The sequence below is a fragment of the Schistocerca nitens genome, chromosome 10, assembly GCF_023898315.1.
Source record: "Schistocerca nitens isolate TAMUIC-IGC-003100 chromosome 10, iqSchNite1.1, whole genome shotgun sequence".
NCBI classification, from domain to species: domain Eukaryota; kingdom Metazoa; phylum Arthropoda; class Insecta; order Orthoptera; family Acrididae; genus Schistocerca; species Schistocerca nitens.
The window spans coordinates 45,444,942-45,468,526 of NC_064623.1; the positions used below are offsets into that span (position 1 = coordinate 45,444,942).

At 41.3% G+C, this 23,585-nt stretch overlaps 1 protein-coding gene across 1 annotated transcript in view; it reads left to right on the forward strand.

Moving 5' to 3' along the window:
- LOC126210285 (uncharacterized) overlaps positions 1-23,585 on the forward strand; it is a 278,066-nt gene that overhangs the window by 73,356 nt on the left and 181,125 nt on the right. Inside the window, exon 5 of the mRNA XM_049939481.1 lies at positions 18,621-18,680. Coding sequence (XP_049795438.1) covers positions 18,621-18,680 — 60 coding nt within the window. The remainder of the gene's footprint in view (positions 1-18,620; positions 18,681-23,585) is intronic.

Below are 23,585 nucleotides of genomic sequence, written 5' to 3' on the forward strand. Positions count from 1 at the left end.
TGTCCTGAATATGGTTTGATGACATCCATTACAAAATATACACGCTTCAATTCCACAGAGCGAAGTACAGTGACATGCAATAGAAGAATGCTGTGTGAGGAGGCGAGGCACTGCCCTTTGGCACACTTACAACCAAATAACATGTCTTACATTTCCTCGAACACACGTGTTTTATGCATCAGACTTTTCAGAAAGATGTGCACTACAAAATGAACATATTTATGAAAATTGGATTTTTTTTAAATCAAACACTTGACGGAGTGGTGGGGTATTGCACCGGTTTGGAAATATCGTAGATCTGGGGCTGATGAACAGAGCAGCCTGAGTTACAGTGGGGTAGTGGGTAGTCTCCACGTGACCCATGTTTACATTTAGTAATTTTGCTGTTTCCTCTTTGTTTACTGCTCTTACGTCAAATGAAAACAAAACAGATTTCTGATTTCCACCTTTCTGACAGTCAAGCATTAATTGCATTGCAGAACAATGAAGTTATTTTTGTCAGTTTGCTAAAGAAATTTTCTTTCTAATTCCACACGCTGTTCGCTGCATTTCAAGTGCACGTTTTCAACTTCTAGCACGTACGGCATTTTGCCATAATAGAGAACCAAACATGAGATTACACAGTACTGGTACTCCAAGAAAATTTACATCCCGAAAACCACATTGAAAAGCTTAACATCAGGTCATGGCCTACTTAACTGGAAATATGGACATACATATGTGCACTTTAAATGTGCACATTTTAGTATGGGTCTCGAAATTCTGATGCTCTTGGAGTATCCTCTGATGTCTTGTTTCTTCTATGACATAATGTACGATCTTTTAATGTTTTACACGTATGAACATACGGGCTCCCTACGACATCATAGCTGCGCAAGCACAGTGACGCCTGTCATCTGGCGCTCTCTGGCAACGGAAACTAACCTATTTCTAACAGGTCACCGGAAAATATTCTGAATGGTGGTTTGAAAAGTGTTACCATCAAAGTACCATTCTGGCAGTTACAACGGAGCTATGTGCAATAATGTACAATGAATTTCTTAAATCACAGAGCATTTGACTCTCATTTAAAAATCAACTCTTTGATGACGAGCCATTTAGATTAATTTTGAGCCCAGAAGATCAGACATTTAAATCGTTATTAAAAATTTTACGATCACACTTGTGTGATATATCTTAAATTGTAATACACACATAAAAGACCAACATTATATGTGAAAGCTTAGCTTCTCTTGCAGCGTATTAATCTTACAGACCAATATTATATGTGAAAGCCTTGCAATTCGTGTATAAACACTATATATATTAATTTAAATCATTAACTTTTTTCTGTTTGTGCGTTCGCGCTACTTAACAGTGATGTTGCTATTGGCTGACATCATGTGCCCTAAGCACTGAATACCCGCTGTCATCGGCTGGCGAGATCACATGACATGAGCTATGAATGGCTTTCAAAAGCGCATTGCAATCTCGATTTCAATGCTTCGGAAAGTAACATGCGGTGTTTGGTGGTATTCGAATTTATACTTTCGTAATACGAAAATATGCAGCGTACACGTTGCTGCACATCAAAGATCTTTCCAAAACGTGTTTTTTTCACTGTGTTTAGTTTTATAAAGTTCTGGGAAATTCTACTCCCGTGTACTAAAACCATAATCATCAAGGACTTATATAATTCTGAGAGAAAATATACTGTTAGTTAACAGGGAAAAAGTATGTTTTCACCTGGGAGAAAGTGTATTTTTAACCAAGAAATCCAGGAATTTTTTTTCCTTGTCCACATATACACCCTGCATGTGAGGAAAAGGGCAAACTCAGCTAAGCAGAAGCAATGCTTTTTAAATCCATGCTGATTTGTGGACATAAGATTATCTGCCTCAAAGAAATTGTGTATATTCCAGAATATAATATACTAAAAGAATTCAACAGCAAACCAATGTTAAGAATATTGGTCTGTAATTTTGTGGGTCCTTTCTTGTATCCTACTTATACACTCCTGGAAATTGAAATAAGAACACCGTGAATTCATTGTCCCTGGAAGGGGAAACTTTATTGACACATTCCTGGGGTCAGATACATCACATGATCACACTGACAGAACCACAGGCACATAGACACAGGCAACAGAGCATGCACAATGTCGGCACTAGTACAGTGTATATCCACCTTTCACAGCAATGCAGGCTGCTATTCTCCCATGGAGACGATCGTAGAGATGCTGGATGTAGTCCTGTGGAATGGCTTGCCATGCCATTTCCACCTGGCGCCTCAGTTGGACTAGCGTTCGTGTTGGACGTGCAGACCGCGTGAGACGACGCTTCATCCAGTCCCAAACATGCTCAATGGGGGACAGATCCGGAGATCTTGCTGGCCAGGGTAGTTGACTTACACCTTCTAGAGCACGTTGGGTGGCACGGGATACATGCGGACGTGCATTGTCCTGTTGGAACAGCAAGTTCCCTTGCCGGTCTAGGAATGGTAGAACGATGGGTTCGATGACAGTTTGGATGTACCGTGCACTATTCAGTGTCCCCTCGACGATCACCAGTGGTGTACGGCCAGTGTAGGAGACCGCTCCCCACACCATGATGCCAGGTGTTGGCCCTGTGTGCCTCGGTCGTGTGCAGTCCTGATTGTGGCGCTCACCTGCACGGCGCCAAACACGCATACGACCATCATTGACACCAAGGCAGAAGCGACTCTCATCGCTGAAGATGACATGTCTCCATTCGTCCCTCCATTCACGCCTGTCGCGACACCACTGGAGGCGGGCTGCACGATGTTGGGGCGTGAGCGGAAGACGGCCTAACGGTGTGCGGGGACTGTAGCCCAGCTTCATGGAGACGGTTGCGAATGGTCCTCACCGATACCCCAGGAGCACCAGTGCCCCCTAATTTGCTGGGAAGTGGCGGTGCGGTCCCCTACGGCACTGCGTAGGATCCTACGGTCTTGGCGTGCATCCGTGCGTCGCTGCGGTCCCGGTCCCAGGTCGACGGGCACGTGCACCTTCCGCCGACCACTGGCGACAACATCGATGTACTGTGGAGACGTCACGCCCCACGTGTTGAGCAATTCGGCAGTACGTCCACCCGGCCTCCCGCATGCCCACTATACGCCCTCGCTCAAAGTCCGTCAACTGCACATACGGTTCACGTCCACGCTGTCGCGGCATGCTACCAGTATTAAAGACTGCGATGGAGCTCCGTATGCCACGGCAAACTGGCTGACACTGACGGCGGCGGTGCACAAATGCTGCGCAGCTAGCGCCATTCGACGGCCAACACCGCGGTTCCTGGTGTGTCCGCTGTGCCGTGCGTGTGATCATTGCTTGTACAGCCCTCTCGCAGTGTCCGGAGCAAGTATGGTGGGTCTGACACACCGGTGTCAATGTGTTCTTTTTTCCATTTCCAGGAGTGTATATGAGAGTCACCCGCACTTTTTCCCAGTCACTAGGGATATTGCAATGAACAAGAGATGCACGATAAATGCAAGCTAGGCAAGATACCAGTGACCTAGAGTACTCTTTGGGATTCCACCTGGACCTGGCAGCTTACTGGTTATCAATTCTTGCTTGTCAATTCTGGCACTTGTTTCTCAATGCCTATTACTATGTCGTCTATACAGGGTTCTGTAAGATGGTCAAACAATGGTATATTTGTATGATACTGTACGAAAAATTTCTTACACAAAATTTAAAATTTCAGTTTCCCATTTACTATCTTCTATTGTCACACGAAACTGGTCAAATAATGACTAGATAGAGCCTTTCAGCCAGTTGACAGTTTTATGTAGGATCAGAATTTTCTTGGGTTCTCAGCAAAATCTCTTAACAATGGTAGTAGTTATATCCTTCATGCATTGATCCTTTCACAGACACACAATCTCTACTGACTCATCTCTGTCATTATTTGCACACTCTCTTTTGAACCAAGAATGCAATAGTCTTTGTTTTCTTAGCTTATTCTGAATATTATTATTAAGCTACAGTGGATGTTTTCTATCCGTAATCAACTTATCCAGCACATACTTCTCCAGAGTGGGATTTGCAATCCATTTTACCTCTGCCCATAATTGCTTTACCCTAATCGTACTGGAGCTAAATGATATCCATTCATTGTGTTAGTGGGATACTAACAACTGCTTTCATGCTCTTTCTTGCAAAAATACTCACCAAGTACCTCTCCACCTTTGATAACCAGGTCCTACTGGAGGTGGTTATACAGCAGGCTTTCCAAGTGCTGACATCGCCTTCTAGGCATATTTTTTGACATTGAGAAGGTCTACGACACTACTTGGAGGCATCTTATCCTCGAGCAGCTTCACAAATGGTGTTTTCATTGTTGCCTCCCCATTTTTATTCAGTCCTTCCTCACGCCACAATATTTTAAGTACAGAGTTGGTGACTTCCTGTCTGATTGCTTTGAGCAAAAGAACGGTGTCCATCAAGATAGTGTTTTAAGTGTGACTGTCTTGGCCATAGCTGTTAATAGCATTATGTCCATAGTGAAAAGCCCTGTCAGCTGTTCTTTGTTTGTGGAGGACTTTTCTGTTTTTGCTCTTCTTCAAGCCTTGCAAAAACGTCAGTTGCTACTATCTCTTTAATGTTTGGATGAATGGGTGCAGAAGAGTGGTTTCAAGTTTTTCGCCAACTTTTTAACTGTTCTCATTCCATTTTAAACCCTCCTGAGTTGCGGATGAGGGACGTTTTACAGGGCATTTGTATGATCTCAGCTGGATTATGGGTACACGGTGTATGGGTCTGCAAGACCTTCTTATTTAAAGATGCTGGACGTGGTGCACCATGAAGGGATTCGGTTGGCCACTGTTCTGAATAGAACAAGCCCCCATACCATGGGTCTCTGCTGAGGCTGGAGTACCGCCGCTTCACATCAGACGATGGCTACTTAGGGGTGTGCCAAGCATATAAAAGGCCATCCACACCATACACACCCACCTACCATACCGTTACTCAGCCCCCACTGGAAAGGCTTTTTCGTAACCGGCAACAGGCAACGAGGCCCTGTGGGATTCGTGCACAAGTTGGCCTTCTAGAGATTGGTGTGGCTGGTCTTCACGTTCTACTTTGCGGTTGGAGCAGATATCCACCTTGGCTTCTCCGGAGGCCCAGACTTATTTTAGACTTGACCAATTTTAAAAAAAGACTGTACATCAGATTTTACACTTCAATCTCTGTTTTTTAATGTTTTAGATATGCATCACAGTTTCACCATAGTGTACGCTGATGGCTCCAAACAAGGGACTTCCCTTGGTTGCTCTGTCGCCTTCCGGGCAAGTATACTGTGTTCTCAGCAGAGCTCCATGTGATCCTGAAGGCACTGGAGTATATGCGTTGTATCCGGGGCAAATGGTTTCTCAACTGCTCTGATTTCCATAGTGTCTTATAATCGTTACAGAACCTGTACCCAGCTGAAGAGTTCATATGGCTGATAATGACCAACTGTACTTGCTCCAACAGCAGGGTAAGCAGATGCCATTCTGCTGGGTGCTAGGTCATATAGGGATATGGGGAAATGAGCAGGCTGATCGAGCTGCCGAGGCGGCCTACCGAGGACAGGGTGTGCCACAGTGTCCTATTCCCTTGCAGGATGTCATTTCTGCACTACACAGGAAGTTGTGGGATGAGGAATGGCTGGTGGTGCCGGCCAATAAGCTTTTGTTGAGGAAGTCAACAACATGGCCATGGTGTTCCTCCTGGCAGTTGCTCAGGCAGTATGAAGTGACTCTCAAACGACTTAGAATCGGGCACTGCCCTCTCACACATAGCTTTTTACTCCGACGAGAGGATCCCCCATCTTGTGATGCTTTTGGCATGCACATATCTATTCACTCTATTCACCATATTTTAACAGAGAACATTTTATACCATGATGCAAGAGCAGAAGGAAATATTGGTGAGGATCTGCCCTCTATTTTAGCTGATGATGAGACAAGTGTGATTAAGGTTTTAAAGTTTTGTGACGTGTGTGGACTCTGGCCTAACATTGTAGGGTGGAGGGTTTAGTATGTTGCACAGTGGCTGGCTCCTCTTTCTTTCTTCTTGCGGTCAGCCAACCACATCCATCTGCTCTATTGTTTTTACCTTCTTATACCACTTTCATCCTGTTTAGTTATTCTTTTAATATTGACACAATACTTCGTTCCATGTTTCTGTATGGTTACACACATAGTTTAGCCAGTTTTTGTTACCTTTGTTGTCTGTGCTGTTTTATGTTCCTGTTTTGTGTATGTTACCGACACTCATTTCAGTGTGTTTTTGTGGGGGCGCTGAAGACCTTGCTGTCGTGTGCCCATTACAAACATTTCCACTCGTAAGAATAAACATAAAAAGTAACTCAGCTGAATAAGTGGGAGGAGAACACAATAGATATCCAGAATTGTGAGTAATTTACTGTACAATAACACACAGTAATATAACTGAGATTACAATACAACTTGAACCCACAACTGGCTACTGCCTGCTTAAGATTCAGGGTGATGTTTACTCAGAGTAACTCCAAGCATTATATGACACAGAATTAGAGACTTCCTTCCCTAGTGAATGTGTACATTTCGCGGAACTTTTGAAATCTTCTACAATTAGGGTAGTGATATACCAGTCGAAATGAGTAAATTTTTACCAAAAGAGAGGTTACAGTCCGTATTTCAGAATGTTGACATTGCTCTTAGAATATTTCTATGTATTATGACACTTACAAATTGTTCAGCAGAACACTCGTTTTTGGCTCTTAAAAGACTGAAATTGTAGCTACATTCTGCATTGTTTGAGGAGAAACTTAATGCCTTGTCCATTCTTCACACTGAAGCTGACCTCTTAACTGATAACCGTCTGAATTACAAAGGTATGATCAACTTTTCTACCATCAAAGCCAGATGCAAACTTTGCTGACTGATGAGTTTGTCTATTTATTCATATTAGTTTTAAAAATTTTAGATTATGATGTGATTTTTATTGTAACTTAGAGCAAGTTCATTGGATTTACAAACTACGCATTACCTGCTTATTTTACAATTGCCGATGGCAAAACATGAAACTGAACATCGTTTACATGCAGACGTGACAGAAGGCACCCGACAAAACTAAACAATACCCGAATGACCCAGGCCGCTCAGCACTGTAGAGTCAAGTCATACTGATACTGTAGTATATTACAACTGATGCGTATTCTTGGCGTCCACTGAAATCTATAGTTATGGCGGATATATACGTTATCGGAGAGCATCTAGCTGCACATACCCTAGTGCGTGTTAACTATTAGATTGCAAATGGAATTCCATGCTTCTTGACAGAGCATAGGGGAGATGCGGGAGACCCACACCGCCATACTGGGTAAGGTCCTACTGTAGGTGGTTTTCCGTTGCCTTCCTCTGACAGTAGTGTGGATGAATGATGATGATGAAGGCAACACAACAAGACCCAGTCACCTCGGGGCAGGTGAAAATCCCTGACTTCGATGGCAGTCGAACCTGGGAACCCGTACTCAGGAAGAAGAATGCTACCGCGAGACCACAAGCTCTGGAAAACTATTAGATTATAAAACAAATTTGATTTTTCCACGCTAGTCTGTGAAATTATGTTATAGCAAGTCCAGTTCTGTGTTTGTTCATTTGTATTTAGTTATTAGTTTGTGCACTGAAAACTGTTTCATTTTCATTTCTTACACTTTCCTATAGATTCATGTATTAATATCAAACGTGTTTTTTTTATCTGCTACACATTCAAGTTATTAAATCGTAAAACTACAGCTTAATTTTAATTTTGAATGCATCTCTTTAAGTGTACGTATTAATTTCTAATGTAGGGCATGTTTCCTTCAATTTTTAGATTGTAACACAACTTTTTTATTTTAATTTTCTATGGTTTCATGTAAAAGAACATGTTAAAAGTGAATGTACAGCAAAAATCCGTTGTCTCAAACACTCTCTGCTGAATTTCCTTGTGTTCATTTTTGTTGTCGTTCAACAGAATAATGTGTTAACACAATGCAGATTTTAGTTTTTATCCGCTACTGTACACCAAGTACAGTTCAGGAATCATATTATATTTTGATTGAGCGCAACTAGACCACTGACGAGTCCTTCAGAACAACGAATAGCAGAGTACAGAAACGGCTCAAAGCGCTCCCACCCAAAACAGCAATTGTGAAGTGCGAAACATTCCACGTAGGAAAAATATATCTAAAAACAAAGATGATGTGACTTACCAAATGAAAGTGCTGGCAGGTCGACAGACACACAAACAAACACAAACATACACACAAAATTCTAGCTTTCGCAACCAACGGTTGCTTCGTCAGGAAAGAGGGAAGGAGAGGGAAAGATGAAAGGATCTGGGTTTTAAGGGAGAGGGTAAGGAGTCATTCCAATCCCGGGAGCAGAAAGACTTACCTTAGGGGGAAAAAAGGACAGGTATACACTCGCGCACACACACACACATATCCATCCGCACATACACAGACACAAGAAGACTTTTTTTTTTTTTTTTTTTTTTTTTTTTTTTTTTTTTTTTTTTTTTTTTTAAATCCCCTGCTGCATACGTCACCCGACGTCTAGGTTGCTCAGTGCGGATGTGAGTTGAACAAAAATTACCATGATCTATCTGATAAAAGTTAAAATGGTGTCTACTTGTACTTAGAATTTATAACATAAATCTAAGTACGCTAGTTCATGGAAATACCTTACAATACAAATTATAAGAACAAAGTCATGCTTAAAACATAATACACTGTCCTTCATTGGAGAATTTCAGAAACTGTTTAGTACAACAGATATGTCCAAATCAATAATTCAAAACTACTACAATATATTTTTTCAAAAAATGATAGGGCCAGTACGAGTGTTACAAGTCATTCGACAGCAATTTAAATTGAGAAACATAAAACTGCAATTTTCATTAACATCTTAAATACAAGATAAACCATGTACAAATATGGCATTAATGATGTATGTAGGAAATAAATTTCTTGTTGTATATGAATATTTTGTTGGACTTTCTAGGTTGGCTTGACAGATTACAACTATTGAAATGTATACACACGTATCAAACAATGGAAAATCAAGGATGAAATGTAACAATATTAGAGAGGAAAGTTGCCACCTACCATATAGTGGAGATGCTGATTCACGATAAGCACAACAAAAAGATTCACACAATTATATCTTTCAGCTATTAAGGCCTTTGTCAGAAATAGACACACATACACACACGCGAACACACACTCACGCAAACGCAACTAGCGCACACATCTGCAGTGTCAGACAACTGAAACCACACTGCAGTGCTGAAAGCTATAATTGTGCCTATCGCGTGTCAACTCAATTTAAACATAATTTAAAAGAATTTTTGGTGGCTAAGTCCTTCTATTCCATCCATGGGTTTCTCAACAAGTGCAGTAGGCCATTTTAATGAAATTTTATGATACTTTAATTTTTGACAGTACTTGGTTGTAATAGCCAAGTAACTACCTACTGTGTGAATGATGAATGTATGGAAAGCAGATGTAAGTCTTAAGTCTGTAAACTGTGGAAGTTTAATTTTAAATGTTGTAAATAATCCGACTGTTCATAACGGAGGATCACGGAAATGAATAATTTATTGTAATTTTTGACAATACTTGGTTGTAATAGCCAAGAAACTAGCAAATGTCTGAATGAGGGATTTAATGAAAGCAGATTTAAGTATTAAACCTGTAAATAATAGAAGTTTAAATTTAATTCATGTACATAATTTTACTGTTTATTGACTGAGGATCATTAAAATTAATGAAACTCAAGTTTTTCTAATTACGTTTTTGTAATGTGTTCATCTGACATGTTCCACACCCAGGAGGATTCCCTCTTTTATGGGTCTATGGAATGAATAATTAATCTACTGTAATCTAAAAATATCTTCGCTATATGGTGAGTGGCAACTTTCCTCTCTAATACACATGTATCATGTGTGCAAGATCAAGAGAACATATTAATGACTTCCTGGCACATTATTTAGGCATTAGGTGTGTACCATAAGACATACCGTCCAGACAGATCCAGTGTGACCCCAAATGCCATGGCAAGTCTTATGCAAACATATGTGTATAGTAATTTTACTTTTGAAGGGCAATTTGTAGTGATCTTTATGATACTGAAAAGTGTATACACAGTGTGAAGCAACTTGGAACTCTGAGGAATAATATGTTGTAATATTTTAAAGCATTAAGTTATGTATGTTATAATTCCATAGGTTATGTTAAAAGACAATTTAACGAGTTATGGTATCATGATTGTAAAATATTTTCCTGTCAGTTTCTGCTCATCCTCTTGCAAATCTGATAATTATGACATAGCTATGTTGAAACTCGATATTCAATAAAATACTTTTTAGAGATCTTGGCTTGTGATGTTTTATTCAGTTGCCAAATCGTACTGTGGACAGAGCTCCAAACAATGAATGTGCTTATATTCACAACCAAACACCTTTCAGACTCTCTGGTGAACAAGTGTTCACATCTTATATCTCGGAGAGTGTGCCTATTCAGGCCCATGTTTATATGACTGGATGCAGGATCAAAATGGTGTCCGTTATTTCAGATTATAAATAGTAATGGGTACAATAGTGAAAACAGTGGGGACACAGATGAGCCAAGACATTGTGACTGCTGTCCACCATGAGATAGTGGTGACTGGAGGTTCTGTGGGCAAGTGACATGGTAAGGAAATTATATAAGCATAGGAGAGACAAATGAGACATTATTCTAGTGACAGCCATGGCCAAAATCAGGAAATCTACTGACATCAGTGTCTTCAACAAAGAGCACATATTTATGGCCGAGCACCCTGAAATGAACATATTGGAAATTGTGAAGCTAGTTAGCTGTTCATGTGCTGCTGTTGTGAGCATCACTCGAGAGTAAATGAATTAAGGTGAACCCACGAGTAGGCAAGAACATGTAAGATGTCTATGACTGATTACAGTAAATGTACAGAGGTTTGTCCACTTCATAAGACTGGATAGGAGGTGAGCTGCGAAGATCTGAAAATGGAGTATGGTACTGGAGCAGGCACAAGCGTTTTGGAGCTTACCTCTTAGCGCACACTGTCAAAAGTGGGGCTGTGCGGTGAACGATCCCTATGTGTTCCCATTTTGACCCAAGACATCATCGATTATGATTGCTACGTATCAAGGATCTTTGAGATTATACTGTGGATCAGTGTAAATGTGTCAGCTGGTCAGATGAATAACACTATCACGCGCAACCTCCATGATCACAAACCACCGGCCAGTAATTGATGGGAATTGGATTATTTGTGCATGGACATCAGGTGCCATATATCTGGAGGAACTTAGCAATGCCTGCTATGGAGAATTATTACTATATTGCTTTCCAAACCCAGACCAGAATACTGTTAATCACTTGTTTTGGCTCATTAGAGTAGTAGTAATGAACCTTACAAGGAGAGCAGTGGACTTTTTTTTTTTTTTTTTTTCACTGACGTAAATTAAAATACACATTGTCCCAAGAGCTGACCTGTGCATGTGATGCAGTTTTAGCATAAATATTAAATAAAATGAGGAAATATTTAACAGTAACATCATTGTAGATAATGGCCCGTAGCGAACTGGTACTAGGTAGCTCAGTAGACAGACAGAAATTCTGTCTTCAGAGGGTATGGGGAAGTGACTGCACTATTAGAAACAATTATCTCAGTCACTATGGTATGAGCTGAAAGAACAGTCACTACCTGTATGCATTAAAATACAAGGATAATAGCCTCTGAAAGTAACAACCTACAAATCAGGAAAAGGTTTCTGGAAGCATACACATTGAATGTGGTGGCATTGTATGACTGTGAGCTGTGGACTATGGGGAATGAGGAAAGGAAAAGACTGGATTCTTTTGAGATATGATATTAAAGGCACATCTTGGAAATGTGGTGGTCTGCTAAATGGTTAAGAGTGGGAGGGGATAGGAGTATATGGAAGGCTATTGTTGAAAGAAGAGTTCTGATTAGTGGCCATGTGTTGACATATGAAGAACTCCTAAAGACAATAAATCGGGCATCTGTCAAAGGTGGAACAACTCCAGGAAGGCCATCACTGAAGTACAGATCAAATTACAAAAGATGTTGGCTGTAACTTTTACACAGAAATTTAAAAGAAGGCAGTAACATATTAGGACTGGAGATCTGCTGTCAACAAATCCTGGGTTTGATGAATAAAGGACGAAATGCTGTGTAATGCCCATAGGCATTTGTGATATTCGTTCTTTATTTCCTGAGCCTATCAACTATTGGCAGTAAAAGGTATTAACTTGTACAGCATGGGAAAATTAGTTACCAGCTCTGTAGTTCATATTAGGGCTGTAAGGGACGTTCAATTTGGTTTCACCTCTCGTTCTAGTAGTGTTGAGACACATTTTGTGCCAAATGTAAATTTTTAGTACTTGAACATTAAAAACTTCAAAAATCGAATCTGGTAATGGCAGTAGTGTTAAGAAATGTAAAATTTTGCAATTCACAAAAAAAAGACAGGGTCCCATGATTATGTGAGTCCCAGATGGGATTTGTGAACCTGTACAAATATCTGGATGTAACAATTTCTAGGAACATATGAAAAAACACACTGGCTCAGATGAAGCAGATGTCAGACTTCTGTTCATTAGTAGTATGCTGTGGCAATGCAGGCAACAAGGGAAGTTGCTTACAAAACAGTCATATACTCCATCTTCCAATGTTGTTACAGTGTGTGAGACACACATGAAGGTAGGACCTACAGGGGTTATTGGATGTATACGGAGTTGGGCAGCACAAATGGTCACATATTTTTTGAACCATGGGTGAGCATCACAGAGATGCTGAAACAACTGAAATGCCAAATGCTTGGAAATATATGCACACTATCCCAAGAAAGTCTGTTTAGTAAATTTCAGAACTTGAATGTAAAAAAAACCTTAAAAAATGGAATCAGGTAATGAGAGTAGTGTACTTCAACTCTGCTCATATCTCAGATGGAGGGATTGCAAAGACAAGCTTAGACTAATTACAGTGTGCACAGAGGCATTCAAGTAATTATTTGTCCCATCATCCATACTTGAATGGAATGAGAAAATGTGTTAATAACAAGTACAGTAGAATGTATCCTCACTAGTTTACAGAGTATGGCTGTAGACACATCTTTTGCCAGTGTTGTATTATGGACAGTCAAGGGAGGTTGTGGCTAGCAGATTTTTTGTTTTAACCACAGATGAATGACAGTTGTTGTTGACAAATCATCATTCACAATATATATATAAATGACCTAGTAGATAGTGTCAGAAGTTCCATGTGGCTTTTCGCGGATGATGCTGCAGTATGCAGAGAAGTTGCAGCATTAGAAAATTGCAGCGAAATGCAGGAAGATCTGCAGCAGATAGGCACTTGGTGCAGGGAGTGGCAACTGACCCTTAACATAGACAAATGTAATGTATTGCGAATACATAGAAAGAAGGATCCTTTATTGTATGATTATATGATAGCGGAGCAAACACTGGTAGCTGATACTTCTGTAAAATATCTGGGAGTATGCGTACGGAATGATTTGAAGTGGAATGATCATATAAAATTAATTGTTGGTAAGGCAGATGCCAGGTTGAGATTCACTGGGAGAGTCCTTAGAAAATGTAGTCCATCAACAAAGGAGGTTTCTTACAAAACACTCGTTCGACCTGTACTTGAGTACTGCTCATCAGTGTGGGATCCATACCAGATCGGGTTGACAGAGGGGATAGAGAAGATCCAAAGAAGAGCGGTGCGTTTCATCACAGGGCTATTTGGTAAGCATGATAGCGTTACGGAGATGCTTATCAAACTCAAGTGGCAGACTCTGCAAGAGAGGTGTTCTGCATCGCGGTGTAGCTTGCTGTCCAGGTTATGAGACGCTGCGTTTCTGGATGAGGTATCGAATATATTGCTTCCCCATACTTATGCCTCCTGAGGAAATCAAGAATGTAAAATTAAGGAGATTCGAGCGCGCATGGAGTCTTTCTGGCAGTCGTTCTTCCCGCGAACCATAAGCGACTGGAACAGGAAAGGGAGGTAAAGACAGTGGCACGTAAAGTGCCCTCCACCACACACCATTGGGTGGCTTTCGGAGTATAAATGTAGATGTAGATACAGATGTGTGTGCGCTGTGAGGTGTGGGAGGCAGGGGGTTAGTACACTTTCCTGTAACGAAGAAGAGTATTAGAGATGTGGAAACTGGAAATATCCAACAAGTGACTTTCAGGTGTCAGTTAGAAGCCAAAACAGTCTCTAAAACCTGTCTTTAAGTGCAACCTTTAAGTCCTACACACTTAATCAGTGTCGGAGATGGTCAGCATATATCAACCACTCCTGTGCATGAAACATAGTCATAATGAGACATAAGAGAAGTGTGATGTCAAAAAATTCTCAGTGTACAAAATATGTGAGAAATGATATTCAAAAACAGGCAGTGGAACTGTATATTCAAAAGGCCAGTTAAAGTGATTACATATTACTGAATATATAACAGTGCAGGAATTCGGATATGAAAGTTGTGTTATTTCACTCATCCTCCAGGTGCCACAAGAATCTGGGAAAGATTTGACGAGAAGTACTAACCGTGACCAAAAGAAACACAGGTTATTCCCTGAAATGACTGACCGTGCTGATGTGTGCTATTATATTTTGGAGTTATTCTTCCCATTCTAAAAGGATATTTTTGGTTCATAAATGGGCGGTTTGAGCAATAAGTGGTGTAAGTTCACGAACCTCTTGTCGACCCCTGTTCACAAGTCTGGGTATTTTGACATTGGCCTCTTAATATACACTACTGCCCCTTAAAATTGCTACACCAAGAAGAAATGCAGATGATAAATGGTTATTCATTGGACAAATATATTATACTAGAACTGACAGCCGGCCGGTGTGGCCGTGCGGTTAAAGGCGCTTCAGTCTGGAACCGCGTGACCGCTATGGTCGCAGGTTCGAATCCTGCCTCGGGCATGGATGTGTGTGATGTCCTTAGGTTAGTTAGGTTTAATTAGTTCTAAGTTCTAGGCGACTGATGACCTCAGAAGTTGAGTCACATAGTGCTCAGAGCCAGCCAACTAGAACTGACATGTGATTACATTTTCACGCAATTTGGGTGCGTAGATCCTGAGAAATCAGTACCCAGAACAACCACCTCTGGCCATAATAACGGCCTTGATACACCTGGGCACTGAGTCAAACAGGTCTTGGATGGCGTGTACAGGTACAGCTGCCCATGCAGCTTCAACATGATACCACAGTTCATCAAGAGTAGTGACTGGCATATTGTGACGAGCCAGTTGCTTGACCACCATTGACCAGACGTTTTCAATTGGTGAGAGCTCTGGAGAATGTACTATCCAGGGCAGCAGTCGAACATTTCCTGTATCCAGAAAGGCCCCTACAATACCTGCAACATGCGGTCGTGCATTATCCTGCTGAAATGTAGGGTTTCACAGGTATCGAATGAAGGGTAGAGCCACGGGTCGTAACACATCTGAAATGTAACATCCACTGTTCAAAGTGCCGTCAATGGGAACAAGAGATGACTGAGACGTGTAACCAATGGCACCCCATACCATCACACCGGGTGATACGCCAGTATGGCAATGACGAATACACACTTCCAATGTGTGTTCACCGCGATGTCGCCAAACACGTATGCGACCATCATGATGCTGTAAACAGAACCAGGATTCATCTGAAGAAATGACGTTTTGCCATTCGTGCACCCAGCTTCGTCGTTGAGTACACCATCGTCAGTGCTCCTGTCTGTGATGCAGCGTCAAGGGTAACTGCAGCCATGGTCTCCGAGCTGATAGTCCATGTTGCTGCAAACGTCGTAGAACTGTTGATGCAGATGGTTGTTGTCTTGCAAACGTCCCCATCTGTTGACTCAGAGATCGAGACGTGGCTGCACGATCCGTTACAGCCATGCGGTTAAGATGCCTGTCATCTCGACTGCTAGTGATAGGTGGCCATTTGGATCCAGCACAGCATTCCATATTACCCTCCAGAACCCATCGATTCCATTCTCTGCTAACAGTCATTGGATCTCGACCAACGTGAGCAGAAATGTCACGATATGGTAAACTGCAATCGTGACAGGCTACAATCTGACCTTTTTCAAAGTCGGAAACGTGATGGTACGCATATCTCCTCCTCACACGAGGCATCACAACAACGTTTCACCAGGCAAGGCCGGTCAACTGCTGTTTGTGTATGAGAAATCAGTTGGAAACTTTCCTCATGTCAGCACGTTGTAGGTGTCGCCACTGGTGCCAGCCTTGCGTGAATGCTCTGAAAAGCTAATCATTTGCATATCACAGCATCTTCATCCTGTCGGTTAAATTTCGTGTCTGTAGCACATCATCGTCGTGGTGTAGCAATTTTAATGGCCAGTAGTGTATATATTCCTTACTGTCATTTCTTGTTAACAATATTAGCTTATTCCCAAGAATAAGCAGCTTTCACTCAGTTAATACTCGGCAGAAGCCAAACATGCGTTTGGACTGGACTTCCTTAACTCTTGTGCAGAAAGGTGTGCAGTTTAATGCTGCATCCGTTTTCAGTAAGCTACCACTTGAATTCAAAAATCTAAACAGTAATCCATGTTTTCAAATCGAAACAGAAGAGTTTCCTCATAGGTCACTCCTTCTATTCTGTCAAACTAGTTGAAAAATTAAGCTGATTCTTGTTGTATTGTTGATTGCTGTGTTTACTTCAACTTATGGTTTGACTTTTTTCTGGTTCATAAACATTTTATTTTTGTCTGTTATTACCTTTATGTTGTAATTTCACGTAGTGCACATTCCATTACCTTGATGATTTGCTTCTCAATTTGGTCCTGCAGAACTTGACGTGTACATAAATAAATAAAAAGTCTAACTCTTACAACATTGCAAAATACACAAAAATACAAATGACAAAATAATGAAGACATACCTGGCCATCTTATATTATCACATTATTCTGGGTGTTACCAGGTTTGAATAACAGGCAGCTTTATTGTTGGATAATTAATGAATAATTAAATAATTTATAAAATTAACATAGAATTGCTAGTAGAATAAATGAGAATGAAGATTCAGCATAGTTCATTATAGTTTTGCTTTTGTAACCCATGTCGATCGCTGTACATATTTTTCTAGGTTTATTAATTGATTCTCCATTAATTCAGTGACTTTCAAGCCAAAACTGTCAGTGATACAAATACATTGCTTCTACCATTCACTGCTGCAACACTATAGTACTGGTCACCACTTGTATCTTGTTTGTAGTATTCAGTTGCCCACAGCATTGCTTTCCATGTGATTGTGAAGTTTCATGAATCATAAAGATACCCCAATTTTCACAGTTTAGGCCAAATGGGCAAATTAGAAGGTGCAACGAATTCATCTTGTCAAAACAGTCTGTGGTTCTTAGGTTTTAATGTACTTAACTGGAAACATACAGATCAATTTCGTAGCCAATATTCTGCAGTTGTCATGCATCAGTTAGCAAGAGGTCCCAGAAAGTGGCCAAATGCTCTTGTCCACACCACCTCCCCCTCCCCTCCAACTCTAATCGGCTGGACTATCCAAGCCCTGTGTGAGTACACCTTTAGTGGCTTGCCACCTTTTCACATATTTCCAAAACTTCAACTCTCTCACTGACTCTGCCTACAGCATAATGGCACTTACGTGTAAAAGCACATGTCAGTCAGAAACTGATTAACGGCTGAATGCGTTTAAACTTACGTCTACAACAGATACTGTACACTTCTCATATTGCAAGAACAGTACATATGTTTCTGTAAGTTAAATGAATAAAATACACTGAAATGAAAATAATGCAGCAGTAGGGAAGAGAACAGTGAAGGTGAATGAATGTGAGCTATGGTCAATGAAAACTGAAGCCAAATTCCAACTTTCATTGTCACTCATATGATTTCTAAACACCACTACATGAGGATTTTTGCTAGTATAAGTGGGAATAGTACTGCAGGGGAATGGTGTTGGAGGAGGACAATTGTGTAATCTTCCACATTGTTTATCACATGGACAGTCTCGTGTCATAGTGTTCTCAAGTCATACAAGGAAACATCATTGGCAATGGGAGTATGAGTTTGCTTTGGTGGTATGTTCAGATAGCCAAAGTATAAAGTGATGGATCCACAAATATTTGATTTTCAGGACACATTCACCACCAAGTGAACTGACACTGAAATGCTGAAATCATGATCAGTTTCTAGGTTTAATACTTAGCTAATATAACACCACCAGATCTCAAGACAAAACACAGTGCCTCTGAGAATAGAGTAAGGTAGGCACTATCAGTTCCTAGGAAATCCCCAATGAACAAAATTTATTTTCGCTGTCCACATCCCGGACTGAAATCTGAAAAAATGTCTTTATATGATCCAAACAGAATCCACCTCCAGACAGTCTTATGGTTTCGACACCAGGTCATGAACTGTAGGTAACCCAGGTTCAAATCAAGGTCTGGCACAGTCAATTGTCTTGATGTATTAAGTTGTGATGTGTAGACTAGTTTCATCTGTGCTTCTTGTATTCTGTGTTTCACCTGTACTTAACTAATTTCCTTTGATTTAGGAGGAGGATGAACCACCTTTTCGTGAGATCGAGTTCATGACTGTTAAAGAAGGACCTCCGGTAAGTACTAAAATATATCTTTCATTATGTGCGTATATATTCTCTGAAAGCCACTGTGCAGAACATGATTTACTAGGCAGAATGCCCTGACGGTTCCTTTCAAAAGGATGTGTTTGATTTCCTACCTCATTCTCATCCTGTTCTTCATCTGTAATAATCTTGTTATTGGTAAAATATTAATTCCTAATCTGTCTTCCTCTGTTCCTTTGAACACTTTTTGTCTGGAATGATAAGGCAGGAGGAACAATAAATGAAAAATTCAAAAGTATGATTTAGACTTTCTCAGTAAGTTGCTTGGAAAAAATACAGTTGGTTCAGTTCTGTGCAAGGAAACATGTTTTGTCATCAATAAAAATACAGTACATGGGAAAGAAAATATGTATAACTAATTTTATAAATTCCAGTGTGTGCATGTTAGTGAGAAGTTATTGTAAATCAGGTATTATAGACCTTCTCAAATGCTTGAGTTCAGCCACATTTGCTCAATGCATATTTGCTGATTTTGCTGAGATGAGCTTTAGAAAATTAGCCTGCTTTGAATACTTCTGTTTGTTGAAATCAAATGGACTAATCTTTTGGGACAATTCCACAAAATTGGTGTCCATCCACAAATTTCACGTAGGCAACAGTTCAAAAGAATATGCGTGTTATTATCAGTCTTGGAATATGTTTACTCTCTTACGCAGTTAGATATTAAGAAATAGGCACAATTTAAAAATAATAATAGCATCCATAAATATAACACTAGAATACATTTAAACATCATGGGGTTCAAAGACACACTCCAAAATGTCCATGTAAGCAAATGAAATTTATTACCTTCAATGAAATCTTGACAAGTCCACTTAGCTCAGTGGACCCTGCCTCCAGCCAGCTAATGGCTCCACACTCTTAAGGTGCCTCATCTTGTCGAGTACTTGCATGCTGACCAAGAGGCAAAACTTACCTAGAATAACAGGAAAAAAGTACACAAAACTACACTCGTGCACATGTTCTAGAACGTCAGATTCTTGTAGTCTTTCCATCTATGCAAAATAACTTCACTAAGCACAGAGGATTAATTACTTTTGACTCTTTTAAATTACCAACTCCAGGGCCCACAACTTGCCATCTCAGTTGTGCAAGAGCTGCTGTTGGACTTCTTCAGTTTAGTGAGCTCCCAATCACGCAGAAAACTATTGCAGCGTTAAGGCCTTTCAGCTTATCAGAACCAGGAGCTGTAATATAGGCATTTCCATTGGGTTTTTCCAGCTGGCACTACTAGAACTTTCTGCCAGGGCCTTCAGAAGTCCCTATCCAATGGGTTTTGGAAAATGCCAGAGACTCTGGGCTTGTGTTGCTTCTGATGTCTTCTTCCTCTGTCTCAACAGCCTGTCTTTAACACTGCCATGAGGAAAAGCAAAGCCATAAACCAGCCATGCAGACTCCAACCACAAACAATTTAGGAAGATTAGGGAATGACTGGCCCACCACCTGCAGGCTGAAGGAAACCTCGGCCTGGATAGTGGCTTAGGCACACACCTGGCGAGCAACAGGTCTACATCTACATCTACATCTACATTTATACTCCGCAAGCCACCCAACGGTGTGTGGCGGAGGGCACTTTACGTGCCACTGTCATTACCTCCCTTTTCTGTTCCAGTCGCGTACGGTTCACGGAAAGAACGACTGCCGGAAAGCCTCCGTGCGCACTCGAATCTCTCTAATTTTACATTCGTGATCTCCTCGGGAGGTATAAGTAGGAGGAAGCAATATATTCGATACCTCATCCAGAAACGCACCCTCTCGAAACCTGGACAACAAGTTACACCGCGATGCAGAGCGCCTCTCTTGCAGAGTCTGCCACTTGAGTTTATTAAATATCTCCGTAATGCTATCACGGTTACCAAATAACCCTGTGACGAAACGCGCCGCTCTTCTTTGGATCTTCTCTATCTCCTCCGTCAACCCGATCTGGTACGGATCCCACACTGATGAGCAATACTCAAGTATAGGTCGAACGAGTGTTTTGTAAGCCACCTCCTTTGTTGATGGACTACATTTTCTAAGGACTCTCCCAATGAATCTCAACCTGGTACCCGTCTTACCAACAATTAATTTTATATGATCATTCCACTTCAAATCGTTCCGCACGCATACTCCCAGATATTTTACAGAAGTAACTGCTACCAGCATTTGTTCCGCTATCATATAATCATACAATAAAGGATCCTTCTTTCTATGTATTCGCAATACATTACATTTGTCTATGTTAAGGGACAGTTGCCACTCCCTGCACCAAGTGCCTATCCGCTGCAGATCTTCCTGCATTTCGCTAAAATTTTCTAACGCTGCAACTTCTCTGTATACTACAGCATCATCCGCGAAAAGCCGCATGGAACTTCCGACACAGGTCAGGGCAAGAAGTGAAACCCAAATTGTCAGTTAATAAAAGTTTGGATGGAAGCAATGAATCTGTACCACACATTTGCAAGAGTCTTTTATAGATTTGTTTATTACACTACTGGCCATTAAAATTGCTACACCAAGAAGAAATACAGATGATAAATGGGTATTCATTAGACACATATATTATACTAGAACTGACATGTGATTACATTTTCAATCAATTTGGGTGCATAGATCCTGAGAAATCAGTACCCAGAACAACCACCTCTAGCCATAATAACGGCCTTGATACGCCTGGGCATTGAGTCAAACAGAGCTTGGATGGCGTGTACAGGTACCGCTCCCCATGCAGCTTCAACACGATACCACAGTTTATCAGGAGTAGTGACTGGCGTATTGTGACGAGCCAGTTGCTCGGTCACCATTGACCAGACGTTTTCAATTGGTGAGAGATCTGGAGAATGTACTGGCCAGGGCAGCAGTCGGACATTTTGTGTGTCCAGAAAGGCCAGTACAGGACCTGCAACATGCGGTCGTGCATTATCCTGCTGAAATGTAGGGTTTTGCAGGGATCGAATGAAGGGTAGACCCATGGATCGTAACACATCTGAAATGTAACATCCACTCTTCAAAGTACCGTCAAAGCGAACAAGAGGTGACCGGGACATGAAACCAATGGCACCCCATACCATCACGCTGGGTGATACGACAATATGGTGATGACGAATACACGCTTCCAATGTGTGTTCACCGTGATGTCGCCAAACGTGGATGTGACCATCACGATGCTGTAAACAGAACCTGGATTCATCTGAAAAATTGACGTTTTGCCATTCGTGCACCCAGTTTCGTTGTTGAGTACACCATCGCAGCCGCTCCTGTCTGTGATGCAGCGTCAAGGGTAACCGCAACCACAGTCTCCGAACTCATAGTCCATGTTGCTGCAAACATCGTCGAACTGTTGATGCAGATGGTTGTTGTCTTGCAAATGTCCCCATCTGTTGACTCAGGGATCGAGACGTGGCTGCACGATCTGTTACATCCATGCGGATAAGATGCCTGTCATCTCGACTGCTAGTGATAGGAGGACGTTTGGATCCAGCACAGTGTTCGGTATTACCCTCCTGAACCCACCAATTCCATATTCTGTTAACAGCCATTGGATCTCGACCAACGCGAGCAGAAATGTCGCAATACGGTAAACCGCAATCACAATAGGCTACAATCAGACCTTTATCGAAGTCAGAAACGTGATGGTACTCATTTCTCCTCTTTACACGAGGCATGACAACAACATTTCACCAGGCAACGCTGGTCTACTGCTGTTTGTGTATGAGATATCGGTTGGAAACTTTCCTCATGTCAGCACGTTGTAGGTGTCGCCACCGGTGCCAACCTTTTGTGAATGCTCTGAAAAGCTAATCACTTGCATATCACATCATCTTCTTCCTGTTGGTTAAATTTCGTGTCTGTAGCAAGTCATCCTTGTGGTATAGCAATTTTAATGGCCAGTAGTGTATGTATGTACCAGTCACACGATAAAATGAATGATGTGTTCTGTTGCTGCTAATCATCACATACTTGTCCTGGATTTTCATCCCCTAAATGTGGAGCCCATCCCCCCATTTCAAGTGTGCAAAATGAGAGAGGCTGTCCACTGTTTACTATTTGGGTGTCAAGCTTGTGATAAGAAACTGTAGTTTCGTATTAGTTGGTATTCTGACACACTGATATTGCCATAGGCTTGAAGGCTGCTCATTCTTGCTGAATTTTAGAAAAACATCATCTACATCTACTGGGTGGGACAGATTAGTATTGTTACTTTTATGGTATATTGATAATTTTTACTTATGGACCGTCTGACAGCAACTGAATAAAACACAGTTTTAGTGCAATACGCTTTCGCCTTTATTTTCTGCAAGGCATCATCAGTGGCAGGTTGCATGGACAATTTCTTACATATTATGCTCGTGTTGCATTTTTGGTGTTGTTCTTCTTCTTATGAATGCCAATTTGCGGTTTTTTTCCCACATTACACAGCACTATGAACTAAACGCGCACCCAGGGAACGTCTCACACCAGACGAGTGTAACCCCAATGTTTACATGGTAGAGTAATGTTGGTGTATGTGTACATGGAGAACTAGTTTGCACAGCAATCACCGACATAGTGTAACTGAGGTGGAATAAGGGGAACCAGCCTGCATTTGCTGAGGCATATGGAAAACCGCCTAAAAACCATCCACAGACTGGCCGGTTCACCGGACCTTGACCCAAATCCACCAGGCGGATTCGTGCCGGGGACCAGGAGCTCCTTGCGTTAGACCGCATGGCCAACCGGGCGGGCTCAGCTTCAGTAAAGGGACCTCACAGAATGCATGTGGTTGCATCAAGATGGAGTGCCTCCTCACTACACACTTGAAATGTGTTACTTCCTAAATGAACACTTTCCAGGATGGTGCGTAGGTTGTGGTTCATCAGCAACACCAGCTCCCTTGAAATGGCCACAAAGAAGTCC